The sequence below is a fragment of the Rhineura floridana genome, chromosome 8, assembly GCF_030035675.1.
Source record: "Rhineura floridana isolate rRhiFlo1 chromosome 8, rRhiFlo1.hap2, whole genome shotgun sequence".
In the NCBI taxonomy this organism is placed as follows: domain Eukaryota; kingdom Metazoa; phylum Chordata; class Lepidosauria; order Squamata; family Rhineuridae; genus Rhineura; species Rhineura floridana.
Window position 1 is genome coordinate 46,451,838 of NC_084487.1, and position 26,340 is coordinate 46,478,177.

The following is a 26,340-nucleotide window of genomic DNA, read 5'->3' on the forward strand; positions in this document are numbered from 1 at the left end:
GATAGAGAAGAATTGTGCTGGACAAACTGGTTGCATTCAGACATAAAACTTTTGCTTCCATTTTAGATTAACCACAGTTTACCATTTCATTTCAAACCCAACAAACTGTGGTCAATCTTAATTACAGCTTCTTAAAAGAAACCAACTTCAGTTTAAGAAGCTGCCTTATTTCAACAAACCATGGTTAAGATTAACCACAGTTTAGGATTCAGACATAATGCAACTCTGGTTAATCTAAAGTGGAAGCTGCTGATCCCTTGCAGAACGAGGGGAGAGCACATGAGCCCAAATTGTTCCAGCTCATCCTCATAATGCTAAAACATGGTTTGGTTTATTATTAACATGTGAACTGGGCCCATGTGTCTGGGTTCAGACATCATGACAACCCGTGGGTAAATCCAAAATAGAACAAAAGCTTCTACACTCTTTGCCATGGCTGCATAGGGGGTGCAGAGGATTTGAACCCAAGGCTCACTACAGCTCATTGTCACAGCTTTGAACCATTACATCTTAATGACAAGCCCATTTTTAATATAAAAACCCAGGCCAGTAAATTGCAGGAAGTTACTGTGAGAAATGCTGGGGACCAATACAGATAACACTAAAGAGCATCAAGAACTGATTGTTTCATTTGGCTTGGACTGTCCCTCCTGAACTCTATTTGGTTGCACATTCAATTAAATATAAAGGTAAAAGAATAAAGTTAAAGATTGGTTGCCTTTACAGCCCTTTCAAATTTCTGTTGACAAACAGGATTCCATCACTGCCATTCCTACATTGATCACAAAGGGGCACCACAGAGCAGCACAAGGAGACATGGTTAAGGTTCTCTGCAATACAGCCATCTCCATCGTACTTGTCTCACAACAAGGAAAGGAGGCAGAGGTCTATGTTAAGCACTAACCACAAGACCACTGTGCTTGCTCAGGCTATATTTTCACAATCAATTTCTGTGGATTTCCTTCCTGCCTAGTGGTTTGGAAGTGTTGACAGTATCCAACAACCTGCAAAATGCATAATGGAAGATCTCACCACATAAGGTTCTGAGTTGACTGTTTTCAACTGGACAGATGTCTGTTGTGGCTTTACCACATTTTATTAAACATGTCCTACAACATGGACATTTTTGCCTTGAAGATAACTGCATTTGAAACATGTCAGGAGACTAGCAGTCTTGTTCTTATATATAGAACTACAACTGTTGTGAATGCCAATAGGCCTAATAATTTTTGTATATGATGCAGTGCTCATTGTGAATACACAATCTGAGTCCAGTACAATCCCAGTGAAGGCTCTTCTCTGTGTCTGGAGGAGTCTTGTTCTCAACTATTAGGCAGCCTTGATACTAGAATATCAAGGTAAAACAGAATGCATGAAGCGGTAGCTAGGGCAGTGGTGGAGAACTGGATCCAGCCAGCAGGCCAGATCCATATCTCCCCACCCCACCTCATCCAAGCCAAATTTGACAGGAGGGGAATCTGTTCAATCCAAGTTTATTTATTTATTGTATTATTTGATTTATATCCCACCCTTCCTCCCAGCAGGAGCCCAGTTTATCAGTCACTTGGCATCATAATGTCAGGTGAGCCACGCAGGGCACAACACTTTGAAGCCCCAATAATCACCTGATTGTTGTGGCTTCAAAACATTGCACAGGGCTCCCTGTGAGCACCAATGATCAGCTGAGCCACAGGACTTTGCAGATGGTGCCTGAAAATCCATTTTTTGGTTCAGCAACAACTTTACCTGCCCCACACCCAATGTCATAAATGATGTCAGGTGTAGAGCAGGTAGCTTCACCAAAACAGCCTTGTGGGCTAAACTGGGAGGTGTGGCAGGCCTAATTAGGCCCGTGTGTCAGGGGCCACCTACTCTGAGCTAGGTTTTTTTTTAAAAAAAAATGTATCAAAGCAATGTTTCCATGCCACAGTCCCAATATCTGCTTTTAAAAGCCTAAAGTGGCCAATAATGTTGCACAAGTTTATTTTTGTGAATTATATGCTACAATATTTTAATATTCCTCAAAAACAACTTTTATTTCATTTTATTTATTTGCTATCCCACTCTGCCTCCAAGGAACTTAAGGCAGTATATACCCCCCATCCCAATTTAACTTCATGACAGCCCAGTGAAGTAGATTGGGCTAAAAGGCAGTGACTGGTCCAAGATCATCCAGTGAGTTAAATGTCTGAGTGGGGATTTGAGCCCATATCTCACTGGTCTTGTCCCATATTCTAGCCACTACACTGCACTGACTCCCAAATTCATATGAAAATTTCAAAATATGACTGAAATCAAGATATTTATTTCCCAGAGGCAAGTGCCTCTGGTGAAAAGGATGCCCAACAGCACCTAACCCTCCCCTTCTAGCCTCTTTTTGCTGCAATTTGGAGAAGTTCAACAACAACAGTAGCCTCCCAGTGCTTTGTATTCAAACTTCAGTGACAATAAGAGAAGACACAGACTCTTTCCCAACCTTCTAAGCTTGCCAGAAAGCTCAAGGGAAGGGAAGGGAAGATCTTCTTTCACTTGTGCTGAAGTTGGAGAAAGTAACCAAGTGGGAGAGACCCCTACTGTTTCTAATCATTTCCAACAGAAATATTCCTGACTTTTCCTCAAGCCTTCTTCACATATCAGAAGACTCACAGGAAAGACAAGGCTTACTCTCATTTGCTTGGATGTTTGGAAAGAAAGTGTGGGAGAGGCCCCTTACTTTCTCCACAACCCAGCGCAAATTAGAAAAATCCATGCCTCTCTCCAAGCCCCTTGTGCATGCCATGGAACTTAGAGGAGGAAGTTGGTGGCAAGCACAAGGAGAAATTGGCTATTAAACTAAGGCAGCATTTGTGGATCACTGTAAATACATAGGAATCTGTCTTATATCAAGTCATACCAAGGCATGTGAGGCCAGCACCCTGCTAAAGCTAAGCAGGGTCAGGCCTGGTTGGTAGACCAACTGGGAACCAAATGTAAGCCGCCTTGGGTTTCTATGATGAAAAGAAAGGCGGGGTATAAATGTAATAAATAAATAAATAAAAAATAAATATATGTGTCTACAAACAGGGGAAGCCTCAGATCCGAGGTCCAATTGCAACCTCCTGGCCTCTCCCCTCCAGCCCTCAAGACTCTACCCAGGCACCCATCCCTTACCAGCCCTGCTCCGTGCCCTCCTTGAGTGCTTTTGCCTGGCTGGAATGTGTCCTTGATTATGCCTCCACCTTACCTGGATGGTATGTAGAAACCTCTGAATTGTGTGTGGCAGGCATGTAGAGTACTGTACCAAGAGTCACACATGTTGCTCCATCCACTTTTGCCTCTGGCCACACCCACCACTGGAATGTGGACCCTAGAAGGTTGCCCATGAGGCAGTATGGCCCTCAAGTTGAAAAAGGCTTCCCACCCTGGCCTATGCTGACTGGCAGTGGCTCTCCAGTATTTTAGACAGGCCTCTTATCCAGCCCTACCTAGAGATACTGGGGATTATAACTGGGATCCTTTGCATGCAAAATCTGTGCTGTACCACTAAGCTCTGGCCCTATCTACATATGCTGGCCATGCTTTGATCTGGCCATGAAGAGATGAAAATGTAGCTTCTAGAAATGGTGCTTTTAAGTTAATGATTCTGCTGGTGACAGGCACAATGCATCAGGAAATGTTGAACTGTCCAATATCAGTGTTGTTTATGTAGAGTATATGAAGGTTTATTAGCTCCCAGTCTGACAAAACCCATAACATTTTATAAGTTTACTCAGGGAAAAAGAATATCTCACTATTAGCATACCAAAAAAGTTAATGAATGCACACAACACATTTTTAAATCCTCGAGTTTAAGGTATAACAACAACAAAAGTAGAAGTGTAGCCTACAGAATGCATTCTTCTAAAAGGAGATGGGTTGTTTTGAATGGGTATTAAGTGTACTTGAGAAAAATTAATGGAAAAGCTTTCTCTTTTATTTTGCCCCAACCAACCTGAGATGCAAATCTATTTTGGAACAAACTGCTCTGACCTCAAATCTGTTCTAGGAAGAATGCCCAAAAATACAAAGGCAGGCGCCCTTTTACTCACTTAAATGGATCCTAAAACGTCTTTGACTACAATACTTCTCCTCCTAGGCAGCTGGCAACCTGGTTGGCAAAAGAATTATATATCTCCTAGGTCTTGTCTTACACATGTTGAACTGTTTAAATGAGGCATGCTTAAGTCTAACACAATGCTCATATAGTCTGAATGAAGCAAATTGGAGAAGGACACAACAAGCACAAGAGTCTGTTCTTTTGGGGTTTCTCAAATTTACAACACTGCTAAGTTAAAGTGAACCACTTCTAGTATGACTATCAAATCTCACTGAACTGCAAACTGGCATTATGGTCAGTCCATAATTAATGGGCAATTAATAAGGCAAGACATTAATAAGGCAAGACACCAGGCCACTTAATATTGGTCCAGTTCTCTTTCTTCTCACAACGATAATGATAATTAAAGCCTTAATTTTTTTGCTGATCTTGTGTTTGTTTTGTGTAAAGAATTTGCAGAAGAGTCACCTAACAGGATCAAGCATGGCACCTCTCAAAAGCAAGATTAAGGAGTGTCATTATGGCATACCTGAATATTTTCACATTTAATATGCAGAGGGGCAGGGATGGAAGACAACTCAAGCATCCCTACTTATTCGGGCAGCCATCAATCTATACTAGGAACATTAAAGGTACCTTGATTCTTAGTTTCCATAAGAGTAAATATGAAATAGGTCCATGCCACCTTCCAGCATTACAACTGAATGCTGAATTGAAAAGGGCAGTTTCACATTGTATGTTCGGTATTCAAGTCACTACACTGCCAGACTGACAACAGCCAGTCCCTAAGGTTCTATCACATTCTAACATCACACCAAGACACAGAATCTAGGGCTGAACTATGTAAACATGAGCTGGCCTAGTTCTCCAGTGCTCCCAGTAGAACAATGTATGTCTGTATGTATTTCAACAATTGATATACTGCTCAATCACTGAAGTTTCTAAACTGGCCTTCATCCTGTCACTGGAGCAAGCCAGGCCTCGACCTCAATGGTCTCTCTGAGTCCCTTTACTTTATCCCATATAAGTAAATGGCTTCCATTCATGCATGGGGGAAAATAAAGCACTGCACTGGGGGCCTAAAACAGCTTGCCAGCCATGACAACAGGTGGACTGGCCTCCATTAACAAGGACCCTATGAGAATGCAGTGCAGCAGTGCATATATGTGTACAGAGGTGCACAACAGCCTCTAAGATACACAGGTCCTTCCTCCACATACACACCCCAACATCATAGTGATGCACATTTAACTAAGAAGCATCTTAGAGTCTGAATCACATCATACTATATTGGCTGCTTACTCCATGTATCTATGGAAGGGATGAGAATCTTGTAGTTCTCCAAATGTTACTGAGGGATGACAGGAGGGCCACAAAGGTCCCCATCCCTGATCTATGCTATAGCTACATCCTAACACAGGGGTGCAGAACCCCTGGGCCATGGGCCAATCTTGGCCTGTCAGGGGGTCAAAGTTGGCCTGCCAGGACATTTCCCCCAAACCACACTCACCTGCCACCACCTGACATCACTAAGTGATATCAACTGATGGGTGGGAGGATGGGGTAAAATCCTGCTGGGGTTTACTTTGCCAGCACATTCCCCATGGTGAAGGAGACCTCTGCAGCCAGCAGGACTGAACCCTCTGCTCATCAGCTGGTGAGCAGAGAATGCAGTCCTGCCAAGTGCTGCTTCACCAGCACATTCCAAAAACTGGAGATGTAAAGAACAGCACAGGATGGTTTGCAATAGGGCTTTCAAATAGTTAGGGCTATGAGGATCTATTCACCTGTCAAAATGTGGCCCTCAAGGAAGGGGGATCTCACCCACTGGCCAGAAAATGTACCCCACCCCTCTCCTAACAGCAGAGAGACCTGTGCCTGACAAAGCTCAGCCAATACACAAGGAAGAGTGCAAGTAAGTAGGACTGAAACATGAATTAACTAATGTACCCAAATAGTTAATTAAGGTGTTTATCAACCCTCAATCAGCCATGACGTTCACTAGGTGATTGCTGACCAGTCACACTTTCTCAGCTTATCCTACCTCATAGAACTGCTGTGAAGGTAAAATGACACACACTGTTTGGAGCTCCTGATAGGAAAAGTGGGATATAAATGTAATTAATTAAAAAGAAGAAGGCCAAACAAGAGATGGATTGATTCCATAAAGGAAGCCACAGACCTGAACTTACAAGATCTGAACATGACAGATGCTCGTGGAGGTCACTGATTCATAGGGTCGCCATAAGTCGTAGTCGACTTGGAGGCACATAACAACAACAATTAATTTAGATAGATATGGAGTGTGTTTGATACAGCAATGGCTTTATATCAAGGGAGAGGATGACAAGCATTGTGTGACCTACTGGCAGAGATCTAAAGTCATGGTTTTGCTTGCTGCCCTCAGGGAAGGAGACACTGCTCCTACTGCTGCCTGCTCCTCCAGCCAAAAGTGCAGCCAACCACCAGAGAAAACTAGATTGGGGGGAGGCAGAAGAGGATGGGGAAGGGGCCCTGTCAGCTCCTCCTCCTGCTTCTCACTGTGGCACAAGCCTAGCTGAAGAGCATACCAGTCTGGGGAAGAGCTCTGGATCCCTGTCAGCTCCTCCCACTGCTAGAGAGGGGAATCCCCAACATTTTGGAGTGGCTTCCCCACAGGAACTGTTTGAGTCACCCTCATGTCCCAAATTTAAATATACAAACCATGGCTGAACTTTCATCTGCCCACTGACTTTTAAAATGAAAGCTTGAGGTACACTAGTAAGACATTATGAATAGAAACCTACTTCTTCTTTTCCACTTCTCCTCTCCTTTATTTTATTTTATTTTATGAAAATGGATGTAACAATGTATTTCCTTGGCTTAGAAGAGACATTTCATCTGATCTATCCAATTTACCACAGTTATATAGATAATACATTTTTTTAATTTTCCTGAAGATTGCCTGAACTTTTTAAAGTGTCCATTAACATTCCAAGTCTAGAATTTATTCACAGGCAGGCTTAATTGATCAATTAATAAACTAAAGGCGATGGTTAATTGACTAAAATTGCTTTAAAACTGAATGACACTCCCACAAATGAGCCATGAGGATGACAATGGAGAAAGAGAGCTGACCCTATCTCTGCAATGCTGCAGTTACAATTACAGGTAGTCTGTCCTATTTGCTATTCACTGTATTTTTTAAAGGATTCCTCTCTACACCAGGGGAGTACTATTCACCCATCTGCTTGCTAAAATACCATATTCATGTATACTGAAAAGATCTCAAGGCACTGAGTTTTATATTAGGTGAACTGTTTTGTCAATAATACCCACTGAAAACACCATACTATTCTTAAATGTATTTACATTTAGAGCCATTGTCCACAAAGCAAGCCAGCATGCACCCAGAATTCAGATGATTGTTTCCCAACCTCTTGCAACTATAGACACAGGAGGCAAAACAGCCCAAATACCTACTGTTTGGCTACAGTTTCAAAATTATTATGGAGAATATTTGTTTCAAAATGTTGGATTTTCAGGATGCCAAATAACAGGACACCTTGTCCATACAATACAACCTCAAAATGACACTTCTGAAGTATCTGACAGCCTAATCTCAAACCTATTATAAAAAAGAGGCCACTTGGAAAGCAGCAATTCAACATACAATTGTGCCTACACATTTTACCAAGGTTGTCAACACTGAACTTACAGATACTGAACAGGCCAGCAGAGATACTTGGACCAATTTTTTAAAAATTGACAAATTTTATAAACATGTTCTCTAAAAATATCTGTCTGAACAGAAGGAACAGAAGCCAAATCTGGACAGAATCATATACCAGTATCAATAGATCAGAAGGTTCTATGCAAGACAAGGCCCTCCAAACTCCCCTTTATTTGCTTTTCAAGCTTTCAGAAAGCCAGGTACCCTCCTCAAGAACAGCTGTGTACTTACAAACTAATCAATGAACAAAACTGTTTATAGGTCAACTTCACATGAAGTACACTTGTTACTGCAACAGCTTTGTTGTTGTTATTATGTGCTTCAAGTCGACTACGACTTACGGCGACCCTATGAATCAGCGGCCTCCAAGAGCATCTCTCATGAACCCCCCTGTTCAGATCTTGTAAGTTCAGGTCTGTGGCTTCCTTTATGGAATCAATCCATCTCTTGTTTGGCCTTCCTCTTTTTCTACTACCTTCTGTTTTTCCCAGCATTATTGTCTTTTCTAGTGAATCCTGTCTTCTCATTATGAGTCCAAAGTATGATAATCTCAGTTTCATCATTTTAGCTTCTAGTGACAGTATAAAATGTTATTTTTGTGTGCTGCTTACAACTGGAAGAAAGTTCTACTAGTAGCCTTGCAACAAAACAGCAACATATGGGTACAATGAGCACATTATTGCGCAATTCTTAGCAGGGCTAACACTTCTGTGAAGGTGTCAAGGAAAATGCAGAGAATGTAAAAGTAATTCAGTTGCTTCCCTACCTGCCCTCACCTTACTGGTCCTAATGCACATTATCTGTTTAGGTCTCCTGATGCATTTTCTCTGTTTAGGTCTATTCCATAATGATTTTTCATATACTAAAGAGTTATTTTCAAAGCATTACTTAGCCCTGCATATATTCATCTCATTGTCTACTTTAACCACATCAGATGAACAAACCATTGTAGCACTTGTCTCCATGCAACAAAAGCTTCTGTGTACAGGTCTGCTGTGCTGCAATGCTAAAATGCAGTGAATGAAGAAAAAATGCTTTCTTGCATTAACATTTTACAATCAGGGTGTTGCTAAGCATGTGTATAGTTACACTCCCTGTTGAAATACGATAAAAGTGTGCTCAAGGCAGGAAGTTTACTAAGAAAATTATTGCCATGCACCCTGTTTTTCACATGTTTCTAGCATAGCCACATCTACCCATAACTCCTTCTTGTATCAAATAATGCGGCTACTCCTTACTTTGTGCATCAACAAACCTTCAGAAAGCATATGCTATTGTCTCAATCCACATGGAAAATGAAGTGCAATGGATTTTGTAAGGACAGATGTTTCAAAGCTCTTTCTCATCTCAATAAAAGGTACTGTGTATTCAAAGAGGAAGGAGAAGTTTAAACAAGTTTTACTTACGAGGCATGATCCCTTGGCTAACCAGTTCCTCGCGTGTCCGTCGCTGCTGGAGCTTCAACTGTAGCACTGCAATGAGGCAGACAAAGAATTAAGTGGGGAACAGGTTACTGTGACATACCACAATGCAGAGGACATTGTCCTGTTCATTTTATTTTCTTTTAGCTCCAGAACAGTAGCAAGGAGGAGAGAAGCCCTATCATCCCCACCCAGCTCTAACTCTTGCAATTGCAGAAGTGGCTTCAAGCACCAAGGTTTCCGTATTCTGCTGCAGACGTGAGGAGAGGAAGTTACAAAGCATTTTAGTAGGTTGATAAAAATCCACAGAGTATGAAAACAGGGCCTGTTGCTCAAGAGCTCCTAAAGCACAAAAGCCCTTTGCAAATTATAAAAAAAACCCTACAGGGACCACACAAACTGAGTCTGATCCAGTAGGATACCATCAGAACTACACTTTTACCAAAGTATTTATTCATGTACACTTACATTTATCACTAACAGCTATACTGAAATGAGTCACATGCCTTGACCCTATTTCTTACCACCACCAGGTTGCACTAACAATGTTTCCAAAAATGAGTTTCCAAGAAGAAAGCTGCTCCACTTGAGGACTTAAAGAGCTCCATGTACACCATTTATAAATTCATGCTCAAGTGCACATAATGCTGATTAGTTTCTATCCTCACAATCTATGAAGTTAATGCCACTATGGCAAAAAGTATATTTTATTTACTCTTTCAATGTATACTTACAAATAAAAGTGCAGTTTTAAAACATATTAATAGTTTGTGAGAATAAAACAAGGAAATTATTATTCTGAGTAGTTAATCTGAAAGAATCTGAGTATCTGCCTTTAGGGTTTAGATTTTTTTTCTATGCAGAAATAGGCACAAAGATAACGAAGCTGCATTATGCCAACAGCTATCACTGACATTCACAATATTAATATGAAATGTATGCAAATAATGTTACAATTATGTACTTATAGAAGGTGCTGATAAGAGTTAGCTGACCCCTTGGACTCAAGCTTTAAATGATCTGGTCCTCCACACTGGGTTAAAAGGCATCAACTAAAGAAGCTTGGACTCTTACAGCCATATAAACCCAATTGTTTACAGTAGGGTCACCAACCCAGCCCCCGCAGGTGCCATGACATCCGTAAAGGCCTCCTTTGGCATCTCAGAAAGTGGTGCTAGACTCTGAGCTTTCATTTTATAAAAAAAAAAAGTAAGTCTCTAGCCCTCCTAGAAAAAAACTTATGAAGCAAAATGTGCAGGCACCCATCTAAGTGATTTCTGTAAAATGAGCCAGCTGGGCTGCTCCCACCTCCCAGTATTTTTACCCAATGAGTTAAGTTAAAGCTCCAATTGATAAATGAGTTGTTTGGACACCAGGCAATAGGAATCCCTGCGGACCTAAAGAGCTTCTGTTTTTCCCTCACCTTCAGTGCATTTTTACTGCTTCTGTCATATTTTCTAGTAGTCTCAGGAATCTTGGTAGTTTGCCATTCTTTTTTACCTAGCACCCAGGATGCAACTTTCCTGTGGTGGGATTGTCTGAGATCAGGTACTCCCTAGAAGTTATTTTCCACAAATACTATTACACAATGCGTGGGTGGATGTTAAAGAATGCCCTACTAAAATGGCAAATGCAAAATGTGGAAACTTTTCAAAGATAATTAGCATGTCTTATATTTATATTGTTTTAAATTTTTAAATTGTTTTAAATTGTTTTTTAAAAGATGTATCTTAAATTGTATTTGTTTTTAGTTACTGTAAACCGCACAGAGAGCTTCGGCTATGGGGCGGTATACAAGTATAATAAAATAAATAAATAAATAAATAAAATGTCTCCTGCTGTGCAGAATGATGTCCAGGCACTCACTGAGAATTATTCACTGTACAGTTAACTTACAGTTCAAGAGTATATATATCTACTTTAGAAGTAAGTCTCCTTGTATTTAATGGGACTTAATTCCAAGTAATGGGTTACAGGATGGCAGCTTAGATTTTGATTTAGGACTGACACTGGGGGAAAGAGGGTTCTTTTGCCTTTAACAGCTGTATCTCTAGCAGGACATAACTAACTTCTCATGGTAAACATGAAGTTGACGGGGCTCAGCAATGACTGTATTCTCTCTAATTTTGCATTATGCCATGCCCTTCAGGACAGCCATGTATGTTTTGCCATGCCCCCTATAGCAGCCATTATCTGACCGGCACCCTCAGCACTCTCTCAAAATTCAAAATGTTCCTCCCATTTACAGTTTTTTCCCTCCCTGTACCCATGTATAGATGCACATACACCTGCAAACTTAGGATAACACTTAATGTCCCTTTTTTAAGTTGACTCTCATTCTGGAATAGGGAACATGTAGTTCTCTGAGTGATGTCAAACTACACCTCCCATCAGGCCTGGCAGCAGGGCCAATGCTCAGAGATAATGGGAGTTGTAGTACAATAACTACTGGAGGGTCATAGGTTCCCCACCCTGTTCAGTTCATGAAAGTGTATGCCACAATAACTGTTAGTCTTAAAGTGCCACAACTCTCTTTGCTGTTTTTGCCGCTGCAGACGAACACAGCTACCTCTCTGAAAGTTAAAACCAACACTGTAATAAGCTCCTCTGCCAAAAGTTGAGTGACATCTGAAACTTAAGCAGCCACAAAAATAAATAGCATAGTCTTCTGCCATTTTTGCACAATACTGATTCCCTAAAGTGCTCCACAGCGTTTGCATGGTCATAATTTTGCAGGTTTTGATTTCCTAAAGATTGAAAAAAATTACTTCTGTTCACAAATCTCAGTCTCCTCCCCCTTCTTCAGTGGTAAACAGCTGCGAAGGTAAAATAAGCATAGTCTTTGCTCACTGGGTCAGCTGCAAGTTCTGTGCTAAGAAGAATGTTCCAGCACATCTTAAGAGTTATTTTAGATGGATACTGGCATGTTGCAGTATAGGGCTGAATTAGACCTTTTTCCATCCCAATTCCTGAGTATACAGAGTCCATATGCAATACTACATTAAGGATTAAAAATAGAAAAATAACTGGTAGAACTCTTTTTTTAAAAAAAAGAAGCAGCTCAGTTAACAGGCTACTTGCAAGTGCACGACTTTTCACAAATACAAGGCAACCATGGGTGAACTAATCAGGTGTTTTTCACACTAGAGTTCTAGATAATTCTGCAAGACAACAACATACAATTTGTATGTATTTGATTTGTATCATTTCCTGAGCAACAGTTTAGAAAAAGTTAAAATGTAAACTAGGACCAAGTCTAGACCAAATTATAGACCAAAACTCTACCAACTGAATAATTTGCAGAGGCGTAGCTATTTTAGTATGTTGTAGCAAAAGAAAAAGTCTTGTGGCATCATAAATAATTCCAAATTTATTATGGCACAAGCTTTTATGTACTAGACTCCACAAGTATACACCTTTGAGATATTAAATATAGTGTTACAACATTTCTGTATTGTCTTCCTTTGAGAATTTTTTTTTAAAATCTTACTGTCTGAACGGTGCAGCAATCAAGTGAAGCCACTGAGAGGGTGGCTCAAAACAGTGCAGCGCAAACCGTTTTAAAAGGAAGTGAAAACACCCATTGTAACCAAATGAAAGTATATGAGAGGAACTTTAGGTATGCTGAAAGTAATTACCAAAGAAGCCTGCTAGAATGTAACATTAAAAGGCTACTATCAAGTAGCTTTTGCTTTCATGCTGAAGAGCATGGAACAACCCATCTAGTGAAGTAGATTCTAGTCGTTAAGGCGCTACAAGTCTCTTTGTAGCTTTCCAAAGCCCATGTTATAGCTGTTTTAAAATATATGTATTGTTTATTCCTCCCACCCTCAATTAATTCATTAATAGGCAAAAAAAACCTTGCAGTTTATGAACATACCTATAGCCCACAGAAAATTCTATCAAACTTTAAAAAGCAGGGAAATTGGCCAGCTATACTGAATGCACCAGGGGAGCATGAGACCTGACCTCTTCTCTGAGATATTGGACTGCCCTACAAATTCGTCAAAATGCAAACACAATTTGGGTTGGTCTTTCACAGTCCAATCCACTTCCTGTGTAGTTTGGAAGAATTTGGTAACGTGCCTCTGAGCAGTTATATCAAGGGAGAGGATGAAAAGCATTCTGTGGCCTACTGGCAGAGATCTAAAGTCAAGGTTTTTTGCCTATTAGTAAATTTCTCTGCTTTTTAATCCGGGAGGTAAGAAATGGGATTCTGTGCAAATTTGCTGAGAATGGATTGATCATTTGCATGCTTATTGAGGTCAGTGGAATTTACTCCCCTGCGATCATGCTTAGGATAGGTCAAACTGACCACAGGAGATGGGGAGGGGAGGAAGGGCAGAGGGAAGGAGGGGAGGAAGGGCAGAGGGAAGGAGGGGAGGAAGGGCAGAGGGAAGGAGGGGAGGAAGGGCAGAGGGAAGGAGGGGAGGAAGGGCAGAGGGAAGGAGGGGAGGAAGGGCAGAGGGAAGGAGGGGAGGAAGGGCAGAGGGAAGGAGGGGAGGAAGGGCAGAGGGAAGGAGGGGAGCGGGCAGGAGGGGGAGGGGAAGGGCAGGTTTGATCATTTGCATGTTTACTGAGTTCAGTGGGATTTACTCCCGTGCAATCATGCTTAGGATAGGTAAAACTGACTGGGGGGGAGGGAGGGCAGGGGAGGGGAGGGGAGGAGGGAGAAGGAAGCAGGGAGGGGAGGAGGAAGGGAGAGGAGAGAAGGAGGGAAAAGGCAGGTTTGATCATTGGCATGCTTATTAAGTTCAATGGGATTTACTCCTATGCAATCATGGTTAGGATACGTAAAACTGACCATGGAGCAGGGGGAGGGCAGGTTTGATCATTTGCATGCTTATAGAGTTCAATGGTATTTATTCCCATGCAATCATGCTTAAGATAGGTAAAACTGACCATGGGGATGAAGAAGGGGAGGGGGAGGAGGGGGAAGGGGAAGGAGGGATTTGGAAGGGGATAGGGAGGGGAGGGGAGGAGGGGGAAGGGGAGGGGGAGGAGCAAAGGAAGGAGGAGAGAAGGGGCAAGAGGGAGGGGCTAGGAGGGAGGGTTTGATCAGTTGCATACTTTCTGAGTTCAATGGGATTTATTTCTGTGCAATCCGTGGACTATAGGTACATTCTTAAACCGCAAGGTTTTTTGTGTATTAGTGAATTTCTCTGCTTTTTAATCCGAGAGGTAAGAAATGAGATCCTGTGCAAGCTTGCTGAGAATGGATTGATCATTTCCATGCTTATTGAGTTCAGTGGGATTTACTTCCCTGCAATCATGCTTAGGATAGGTGAAACTGACCACAGGGGATGGGGAGGGAAGAGGAGGGAGAGAGGGAAGAGGAGGAGGGAGAGGAGGAAGGGCGGAGGGGAGGGGAGGGGAGGGAGGGGAGGGAGGGGAGCAGGAAGGAGGAAAAGGGGAAGAGGACAGGTTTGATCATTTGCATGTTTATTGAGTTCAGTGGGATTCACTCCTGTGTAATCATGCCTAGGATAGGTAAAACTGACCAGCGGGGGGAGGAAGGGATGGCTGGAGTGGGCAGAGAAGGACGAAGAAGGAAGAGGGGAGGGGAGGAGGAAGGGAGAGGAGAGGGGATGGAGGAGAAAACCAGGTCTGATCATTTGCATGCTTATTGAATTCAATGGGATTTACTCCTATGTAATCATCGTTAGGATAGGCAAAACTGACCATGGGGAAGGAGCAGGGGGAGGGGAGAGGAGAGGGAAGGAGAAAGGAAGGGGAGAGGGGAGCAGAAGGAGGGGGAGGGGAGAGGAGATTGAAGGGGGAGGGGCAAAGGAAGGAGCAGGAGAGGACAGGTTTGATCATTTGCATGCTTATTGAGTTCAATGGTATTTACTCCTGTGCAATCATGCTTTAGATCAAACTGACCACGGGGAGGGAGAGGGCAGGGGCAAGAGGGAGAGGATAGGAAAGAGGAGAAGGGCTTTTTGAGTTCAATGGGATTTATTTCTGTGTAATCATGTTTGAAAATGGAAATGGACTGCCTTCAGTTGATCCCGACTTATAGCAACCCTATGAATAGAGTTTTCATGGTAAACAGTATACAGAGGTGGTTTTACCATTGCCTTCCTCTGAGGCTGATGTCAAGAATAGCTAATTTTGGTCAAGCTAAAATGATTCAACCAGAGAGAATTCTGGGAGCCTTGTGGATCCCTGGGACACCCTGCTGAGGAACATCCGAGGCTCAGTGCCAGACAGGCAATCTGCAAAAGTCAAGTAGATACAACTGAACCTTATCTGTTATCTCTTATTTGCTTCCTGAGATCAAAAGTCGGGAAAAGGGGGTATTGCACATCAGGACCCCTGGTGGGACTGTCTAGCCCCCTTATCTTTAAAGGACGTGGTCACGGAAGGGGTGCTTAGGATGGCTAATTGGCCCCCTCCCTGTTGACCACTAAACTCCATAAAAATGAAGGATGATCCTTCAGTTGTTGTTCCCTATTACCATCCACCTCCACTCGTCTAATGATTCTAGTGAAAGCCATTGGGAACCAGGCTACTATACTGTGAGTAGGAAATCTTAGGCTAGAAAGTTTTTGTTATGTTCTTTTGTCTGTACTGAATCTCTCACCTCTGTTACCCCAATGTACCTCTTGTAGCCCGGCTGGGGACAATTAGCGATAATGAAACAAACGCTGCTCTCTTTTTATATATTCTTTTCTTTTCTTTTCTTTTCTTTTAAATAAACTACCTTTTTATAAATGGTGTGTATTGCTTGGAGCTAATGATTCTAAAATCTAGTCCTTGATCGCCAGACACTACTGACTACTGTTGATTAGGTGAATTAATGCCCTAGAGTAGAAGGTGTAACAATAGGTCTGCTCTAGGATCTCAGTTAGCACTTTGAGGCCCCCTTCCTCAGAGTAGGGAACTAAGAAAGAGGGGTAGTGGCAGTTTCTACCGGAAGTCTAATCCTGAAGGAGGGAGAGTTTGCCTGGGAAGCAGAGACCCAAGGGAGTTGGGCTGTTCTCAGAAGCAAAGAACCCCCCTTGGGGTGCTGACAGCAAGGGACCCCAGGGGGGCAATCTTTGACAGCTGAGAGGCAGTGACTGGCCCAAGGTCACTCAGTGAGCTTCATGGCTGTGTGAGGATTCGAACCCTGGTCTCCCAGGTCGCAGTCCAACACTGACCCGGGGGAGGGGCAGGGAGGGGAGGAGAAGAGATTGGGTGGGTGGGCACTGGGCAGAGGGGAAGCCTCTTTCCTTTCCAAAAGGAAAACACTGTGAACAGTATTACTGCTTTTCAGCGTTTCCCCCACCTTTTTATTCTATAGCAGGCACATGTAGCCTCCCACCCAAATTTAAACCAAAGCTGTCCCTGGCCACATCCACACCAGGTCTTTATTTTACTTTGGACAGCCATGGCTTCTCCCAAAGAGTCCTGGGAAGTGTAGTTAGTGAAGGGTGCTGACAGTTGCTAGGAGATGCCCTGTTCCCCTCACCTTCAATCAGAGTGGCCGACTGTTAAACCAGTCTGGCCACTGGAGCTTTGTCAATGGAATAGGAGTCTCCTCTCAGCACCCTTCACAAACTCCACTTCCCAGGATTCTTTGGGGGAAGCCATGACTGTCTCACATGAAATCAAAGTCTGGTGTGGGTGTGTTCCCAATTAGCCAAGCAAAGAAGCTGTGAATCTGGCTTTTAGAACACTGACAGTTGGTTCTTACTGAGCATGCCCGACATTATCATTCAGTTCAATGCAAATTTATTAAATTAATTAAAAATCAGCCAGGCATTTTTTTTAACTTTTAAACAGGAGAAGATGAAGGTCAGAGTATGGGGCAAGGTCAGTAATAGGATTACAGGTACTCTGTGAACATGGCTGATTTTTAATGAATGTCAACAGATTATGAGAACTCCAAGTCCAAAAGGGCTCTGGAGTTTTTTTAATCTCTCTTTAGACTTTGAACTCTCTATTCTCTCTGACTGTTTTTTTTATCACCATGAAAATTTAAAAGGTTGTTAAGGAAGCATTTCTGAGTTCAGGAGTATATGTTTTGTAAGGTTTTGTTTTGAAATGAGCTTATGAGAAGCATCAGAATGGCATGGGGGTGTATTTTCAATTTAAGATTGCAGAATGTGAAAAATCCACACTGGCTATAGTATACAGCCACTCTTGTGGCTGTATAATCTCCAACTATCAGATTGCAAATTCATTTTAAAGAGTTAATGAATCATGAGCACTCACAAAACATATTCAACATAGAAAGTATTTGGTTCCAAGTATGAGGCCCTTGAGAAAGAAAAGTTAAGCAGCTTATAGTGAAGTAACTGCAAGTTCAAACTGCTTAGCCAGCTTTTAAATAGTTTTATGCAATAAAGTTTGCCAGGACTAAAAAGTTAGAATGTGACAAAAATTCTAGAGCTATGTGCTGCCTAATGCCAATGTCATTTTTAAAATATGTCAACACTTTCTTGTAGCATACACAGGAGCTCTGATCTTAGATTGGATGTGCTGCGGTGCATATTTAGAGCATATGCTTTTGCCTTGTACATGAAACGTGATGCCATTATGGAATAACTTTAGAGAACACCACTTTAAACCACCGAAGGCTGAGGGGAAATGTGAACTGTCTATGCACTTTGGCAGATTATATAGTTCATACGGATTTAAGTGAAGCAGACTATAAAGAACACTTAAACTAAAAGGATGATATGGCTGTGTATTCCATCTGGGGGAAGAAGACCAGGAATAATTTGTGCTACAGTGTGGCACCAACTGGAATAAGGGGAAGAACTGACATTCATTTCCACTTCCACTATACTACATAGTGCTTCTATGATGTGCATTACTGAAGGGCTCATCAAGCTTAAATGTAGGACAAACCTTACAAAACGTTGTCTGCTTTCCTACATATCACATTCCAATCCTGCTTTTACTTACTGCAGGAGCAACTGCTGCAAAATGCCACAAGTTGCTATATAGCTTCCTTAGCAACCACAGCAAGGAAGAGGAGAATTTGTTTTACTTTGTAATATTAGAAAGAAACTCAGCGCAAGACACCCTTATTACCTTCCTCATTCAACAAGCCTTTTGTCGAGACCTTATCCCAGTCTGCATCTGTATTGGAATTGCTTTTTAATATGTTTGTGAAACTTTTTTTTAAAACCAATGTTTTTAACCTTTTAAAAAAAAGTCTTGAAAGGTTTTTTAAATAATATTTTTAAATACGTTTTGTTTTAATGTATTTTAAAGTCTCTTTTTATGATGTTTAAAGTATTTTTTAGTGCTTTTGTTTGCTGCCCTGGGATCCTGCTGGGAGGAAGGGCAGGATATAAATCAAATAATATAAATAAATAAATTTATATTCATGTCAAGGGATCACAGCAAGGCAAAACTGCTGAGAAAAATGGAACAACTTGCCTTTGGGCTGAAAAGCAGATATGAAATAGGAGCAGTTCCTTTGAATGCATTTTATTCAGTTCCAGTTGGTGGAAGGATAGCTTCTTCACCTTAAACCACTGTGATTTAATATTTGCATTTACAAGCTCTCAGAGACCCTCCTGAGAAAGAAAGTAGTTTTTACTTCTGAAGGATTATTAATGAGGAAACTGCCAATAAGCAAACCCAACAATTACCACACTCTTACAGGGCCTCTGAAGTTAACCAAAGAACATTCACAAAGAAACCCATGCAAATAGAGGACACACACACACCAAGGACATCAAGGAAGACTGGCATATTTCAATGGCCTTCTACCAGGTCTTTCTCCCAACACTTCTAGAATTGGGGAGTAATCTCAAATTTCTTTCCTTTCCATTTTTGGCAGTTTACTTTGCACTTTCCCTTTTAGTAAAAGTAAAATAAATTTATTTTATTTATTTATTTTATTTAATTACATTTCTAGACCGCCCTATAGCAGAAAGCTCTCAGGGCGGTGTACAAGCTCTCAGGGCTTTCCAAAGAAGAGAACATGGGAGGAAGTCCTCTAAAAGTCACATCCTCTAGAGCAGGGTTTTTTAAACCTGTGGTCCATAGACCCCCTAGGAGGTCCATGGATGGGTTTCAGGAATCCATGAACCAGGCACAACAAAAAATCAATTTCCAATGCAATAAAATTTATTTATTTATTTATTTATGGGGGTCTGTACATTTCATCAGATTCTCAAAGGGGTCAGCTTATTTCTTTATTTATGGGCTCCATAGCTTTCATCAGATTCTCAAAGGGGGTCATGACCCAAAAATGTTAAGAATTACTGCTTTAGAGGAAGAAAATCAACAACTGTCTACTGGAGAGAGACTCAGACATTTATGAGGCTATACAGATTTGTTTATGAGTTTGGATCCTTATTTCATAGCCAAAATGACACCATCCACAAACAAGAGGGAGGCATCACAAGCTTGGGGGAAAGTACAAAACGGTACTCCTTGAAAAAAAAAACTGCAAGTCCACTTTCCTCATTCTGTCTTCAAACGAAGTTCTTTCCTTGATAAAGGAAAGAATTTACAATACTCCAATCATTATTGTGAGTAACTAGCTTTATGATCCTGTTGATTATATGTCACACTGAGAGGAGGGCTTGCTTTTGCTGTTTTAGAATTATCTAGATCAGGGCTCCCAAACATTCTATCCTCAGGGCCAAATTTGAGACAGCTGAAAATTACCAAGGCCCTATAGTTATAAAATTATTATTATTAATTATTAAAAATATTTATATACTGTCCATCATGCAAGCATCTCCAGGCAGTGTACTGTAACAATATAAAATACAACATTTGATCAGTACAAAATGGTGGCGAAAACTCATCACAAAATGATTATGCAGAGTTTGGCATAATCAGCTGGCGATTACTGACATCATTTCCTACTGATATCTAATCCATCTTCTGAAATTGCTAATTGCTTTGCCACAGCATTTTCCTTGTGGCAAGGAGTTCCATACATCAGCTTTCCTCAAGTACAAACATTTGCTCTGAAGATACTGTGAAAGCTTCTCTTCATCCTAGGCAGTATTTGCTGATCCAGAGGTGAGGAAGGCTTTTTCTTCTATATTTGTTTCCTTCCCATCACCACATGCCTCTCAAAATATTTTACCCACTTGTTTTTGTTGTTGTTCTTACTCTATCATGTCAAAAATATATCAGTGGCATGGAGGGGAAGGGAGAAATATTCAAATATTCTTCACAACTGAAGTGTTGCTGTCCAGTTTCTTGGTGTGGGGTTTTTTTAGGGACACGTTGGTGGAGGCTGATTAAGTTGACTGTAGAAGCAGTATGTGGGAATGGCCAATTAATTGCTTTCCCATCCGTGGTGGGGGGAAATAGAGGAGTTCTTGGGGGTGGGTTGTTGCTGCTGTTAGTAGCTGTAGTCATAGTAGAACTAGAAGCAGAAGCAGAAGTAGAAGAAGAAGTTGTCTGACTGGTGTTATAATATTTCATAATAACTACAGCAATGTTAATTAATAATCACAACAAATGATCTTATAATACACTGCTTGCTTATTTAACCATTCATATCTTGAATTTATCCAAGCATGAGAATCTGAACAGGATTGCTGTAAATCTTAAATCTCTTGTGCCTAAATTTAACAGCTGTGCGGCACAGAGAAATTAAATTGGGCGAGCCTTTTCAAGTATGGAAATACTATTACAAGGAAAATTTCATTTGACAACATTCTATCAGGCATTCATTCATTCATTCATTTATTGCATTTATACACCACCACATAGCCGAAGCTCTCTGGGCGGTTTACAACAATTAAAAACATTAAGTTCAGATATCCAAATTTAAAAAAAAACACATTTTTAAAAAGCCATTTAAAAACACATGCTAAAATGCCTGGGAGAAGAGGATATGTAGCAGACATACCTAAACATTGTTGCCATTTTTTCTAATGGACATTTGAATACTACTATTATCACTGATGTAAGTATAGTGGTCCCCTTTTCCATTAAATTAATTGGGGCTCCTTTCAATGAACTGCACAGTAATATGAGGAAGCGAGCGCAGTAGGCACCACTGAAACCATAAGCATTTGTAGAAACAAATGTTGCATCTACTCAACAAAATTTAAAGCATTAATTTTTGTTGTGTGATCGTTATGTGCCTTCACCAATCAATGGACTGCCTTCAAGTCGATCCCAACTTATGGCAACCCCATCAATAGGGTTTTCACGTTAAGTGGTATTCAGAGGGGGTTTACCATTGCCTTCCTCTGAGGCTGAGAGGCAGTGACTGGCCCAAGGTCACCCAGTGAGTTTCATGGCTATGTGGGGATTCGAACCCTGGTCTCCCAGGTCATAGTTCAACACCTTAACCACTACACCACACTGGCTCTCTCACCAATCAATAAATACTTGCAAAGCGACAGCAGTGGGAGTTGAACCCGTCCTCAACAAGACCAAATCTTTAATTCAGCATCTTACAACGCTCGGCCATGTTCCCTTCCTGCGAGAAAGATACTTTAAATTATAAACACAACACAGCCTTTAAAACGAAGTCAACTGCCAACCTCAGCCTTTTTTAGAGAATTTTTGGGTTACTTGTATGTGGCCTCTCATTTACTTTTGGCCCCTGTACCCCCACCTGTAAATGATGGTACAAATTGGCATACGACAAAATGTATGCAAATTTGTGTCTTCTTTTGCGAGTGCTGCAGAAACCCAACTCCAATACTGTATATTGGGCCCAGAAAAAAAAAAACACCTGTTGGCATTCCTGGCTTACTCTTTCAACAAGCATTTGGTCCACCTGCTGCTTAAATGAGAGCCAGTGTGGTGTAGTGGTTAAGGTGTTGGACTGCGACCTGGGAGACCAGGGTTCGAATCCCCTCACAGTTCTGAAGCTCACTGGGTGACCTTGGGCCAGTCACTGCCTCTCAGCCTCATGAAAACCCTATGCATAGGGTCACCATAAGTCAGAATCGACTTGAAGGCAGTACACACACGCACACAGCTGCCCAAATAAAATATTTTTCATTGTTCTGGTTATTGACTGGTGGTTTTATTTGTTGTAATTCATTGTTATTATTAAGGTTGCCTGTTTATATATTTTAATTGTTTATTGAAATTGTGAAAGCTGCCTTGAACATTCCCACATGGAAGTGGAAAGGTGGACTAAAAATTCTCCCACAAATAATGCCTAGTTTCCCCCCCCCAACATCAATTATTAATACCAGACTAGTGCACCCCAGATTGGTCAAAAGCCCTTCTACAATCACAGAAGGGCATCCAAAAACATGGTCAGACCCACAAATTGTCTTCTCAGTATAGAAGCAATGAAAGTTTTTTAAACCCAATGGGTGGTATTCAATGCTAGTTCTACTCAAAGTAGACTCACTGAAGTTAATGGATGTGATCAGCTTAGGTCCATTAATGTCTATGGGTTTACTCAGAGAAGAACTTAGTTGGATACAACTCAGTGTGGGCTCTCTTTGATTGCAAAAGTTCAAAATCTATAAACTTAATAAACATTTTGGAAAACAAGAGTTAGAACACAATTATGCTAAGCAATCCTGTGTGCCTCAAACAGGTGCCATAACATGAAAATCACTAGGACTAAAGTAACAGCTGTGGATCATTATACTAACAGGAATAATTTGCTAAACATGTCAAATAAATCCAAAAGAACTAACAGGAAGGAGTTACTTCAGGTATCTATACTACTACAACCTTCCTATTACGTAATTATTTATTTGAAAAATCCTAGGTCTACTACTCAAATGGAGCCTCCCTTCCTATAACTCCTCATCCAGCACTTTCACGTTTATCTGTTTCAGTTTTCCTGATACAATATCTATAATTTTTATTTGGATATTTAGAAGATTTATGCAACATTGTTTTAAAACTATGTCATAGTGACCCTCACTTAGCCAGGATGACACAGTTCAGCTTTTATAAGGATATGGAAAAGCAAAAACAAAAAAATCAACTGTGTTTTGTGCCCTCTCGTTGTATGTACCTTCCAATGGACCACACAGTATGCTTTTAAGGCAGTCGTTCTCTATCTGGAAGGGCCCAATAACATGGGAACAATATACACTACGTAGCAGTAGAGTTTGATCTCATAATCAAAATATTACAGAAATCCTGAACAAAACCATTATATCTAAACACGATGCAAGAGTGACAATTTGAAGTAAGGTATGTATTACAGCACAAAGGGACCATTATGAAGTAGCTCAATACTTGGTGGTATGATTACTATTACTATCATCATCATCATCAGACTTGTTAGTTGCTTGTTACCCAAAGGTCTCCAAACAACTTAGCACTAATAACAAAAACAACATAATCTCAGTCTATCAAGTGCCTGGAAAAAAAAGGTAAGTTTTCAACTGGCACTGAAAAGATGTCAACAAAGATGCCAGGTGACCTTGCTGGAGAGACCATTCCACAGACAGGGAGCCAATGGTACTGGCCCTAGCAGAACTTTAAGGGTTAACAAAGGACCATAACTAATCAGAACCCATATAGAAAACAAAATGGTTGTTCAATAAGCCACCTCCACTATAAAGGTATAGATAATTAGATAATTATTTTTTTCGCTATTCAATGTTGTGTTCAGTTTGATGGCTCTGTTGGTACCATTAAATCTGTTTTTAGTTTATACTGAGAGTTGATTGTACTTTGGGGGTTAATTTGCAGATTGTTTTATATTTATTTGCTCCAGATTTGTTGCTGCCTTGAGTTTCTTTGGAAAATTAGGCAGAGTATAAATGATTTTCAAAATGGCGAACAAGAAGAAATCGTTACTCGGAAATCCATGTTTCCCAAGTGACCAGAAGTGCCTTCTCTGGATTACCTGCATTTCACTCTGAAACCTTTGGCTTTATGACAACACAGACAGGAAAAAATTGATGGTTACCTTTTTTTTTTTTTTTTTTTAAAGGTCAATTATACTAAAGTCTAGTAGACTGCCTTCAAGTCAATTCCGACTTATGGCGACCCTGTGAATAGGGTTTTCATGGTAAGCGGTATTCAGAGGTGGTTTCCCATTGCCTTCCTCTGAGGCTGAGAGGCAGTGACTGGCCCAAGGTCACCCAGTGAGCTTCATGGCTATGTGGGGATTCAAACCCTGGTCTCCCAGGTCATAGTCCAACATCTTAACCACTACTAGGAACTTATTTTAAAAAGTCTAGTTTAAAATACTACTCTTAATACTAACACGGTGATGCAAATCCAACACTTTACCCCTTAAAACTGAAACCATGCTTAGTTTCAAACATTAGCTTAATTTTTCTTTGTGAAGAAGCCATAGACACATCCCCTCCCTCCTCCTCCTCCTTGCTTAACATCATCACTGTTTTAGCCAACAGCACTTTTCCATTAATTCAAAATCTGAAGTTATGGTTTGAAATGGGTTTCCATTTCTGGTTTGGAGGGCAAGCACTAACCACTGTTTGCCAATTCTAGCTATCACAGCAAAGCTAGGATGCTGACAAAGTTTGCAAAGGGCCTTGTAATAGAGATACTGGAAGCAATACACAAGTATTATACACAGTATAAGATTTAATGTCAGGTAAAGGTCAATAGTTCCACTCGCAAGAGTCTCCTCTAACTTGGGAGACATTAGTGCCTTTAAACAGACAACGGCCCAGTTCAGACATCACACTAAGCCAAACCATGCTAAAAGTGAATGCAAACAACATACCTGAACATACAAGATCTGAACAGGGTGGTTCACGACAGATGCTCTTGGAGGTCACTGATCCATAGGGTCGCCATAAGTCGTAATCGACTTGAAGGTGCATAACAACAACAACAACAACAACAATACTCACAAGAGAAATTGCAGCTGCTTTGCTCCTCCTGTGGTCCTGCTGTTTTACCCGGAACTAAGCCATGGTTTGGCTTAGCATTGCATTCAAACCCAGGCTTGTGTTTTGCTTCCTTCAGACAAATCACAACCAGTAAGCCAAAAACAAACCTTGGCTACAGCTTGTGGCTTGTTAGGATGATACAGATCTATAAACAATGTGGATCTTCTCTAACTACACCACCACCAGAAACATAAGATCTAATCAAAACTTTCCCACTCATTTGGTTGGAAGATTTTCATCCCAGCTACAGCAACTTAGTTGGAATTCAATTGAAAAGATACTTCTCCCAAGGAACCAGAAGTTAATTACAAAAACCTGAAAAAGACTATACATAGTTGAAGCACATTATTCCATTGTTCAGTATACTGTGCACGTGTGCGCGTTGTTGCGTGAAACAGCATACATTACGTTGTAGTTAAGTTGAGCAAGAAACTTCTTCAGAGCGTTAGATCATGTTAAGAGTCTTTATTAAGACATTACGGCCAAAGGCTTAAGAGTAAATACATGTAGAGTTTCTTCAGTCACCCCCCTTCTGGTACATCTCTCTCCAAAGGTAAACACAGAAGACAACCTCTCAGTTCAGAGGCAATACACAGAAGACACAGCTTAACACAGATAGCTGCTAGAACTTTTCCCAGTCTATCGCGATGGTTACCATAGCAACGGCCTTGGCAGTCCGTTCCCAGACTGGGCAAAGACATAACTCCCCCTAGTTACAGTTTTTCAGACTTGATGGAAAACAGACTCAGTGACAGTGCGGTTCAATGGTCAACATTTGTATCTGTTTATTACATGTGAGAGCATAATACAGTACAAGTTTTTATATGCAACTGGGACTTATGTTTCTGGTTGTTGCTGTCTGGAGTGAGATAAATCACAAGCCTGAGTTCAGACATAACACCAAGCCAAATCATGCCTTAGCTTCCAGTAGCATGGTAGCAGCAGGACCACAGGAGGAACAAGCAGCTGTGATTTTTCCAGGGAATACCCACACATTCATGCTTAGCCATGGTTTGACTTAGCATTATATGAGAACTGGGTCAATGTCTTCACCTGCTATGGAAAGAAGGGCGATCCAGTGGGAGGTTGAAATGGGGCCCTGCTCATATGCCAAATTAGAGCTTCAAAGCATGGACAGAAAATCAGTAGTAAGCCCAGTAGAGTCTTCTTTCCTTCATGTATTTTATAAGCATCATCATTGCTACTGCTACCATTCCTATACTGCCCAAGTTGCTTTATTAATATTTTGCTGAAGAACTCCAATGTATTGTATTGATGGAACTCTACCACAAATATGTAGGCAGGTAATAGTCTTAGTAGGGAAAATAAAGTAAGAAGAGCTACGGTAAGAAAAAC

At 41.0% G+C, this 26,340-nt stretch overlaps 1 protein-coding gene across 4 annotated transcripts in view; it reads right to left on the reverse strand.

Moving 5' to 3' along the window:
- Positions 1-26,340, reverse strand: part of MRTFA (myocardin related transcription factor A) — a 136,340-nt gene that overhangs the window by 33,364 nt on the left and 76,636 nt on the right. For all 4 annotated transcript variants that reach the window (XM_061639221.1, XM_061639222.1, XM_061639220.1 and 1 more), the window contains one exon: positions 9,194-9,259. In XM_061639221.1, coding sequence (XP_061495205.1) covers positions 9,194-9,200 — 7 coding nt within the window. In that variant the 5' untranslated portion in view covers positions 9,201-9,259. The remainder of the gene's footprint in view (positions 1-9,193; positions 9,260-26,340) is intronic.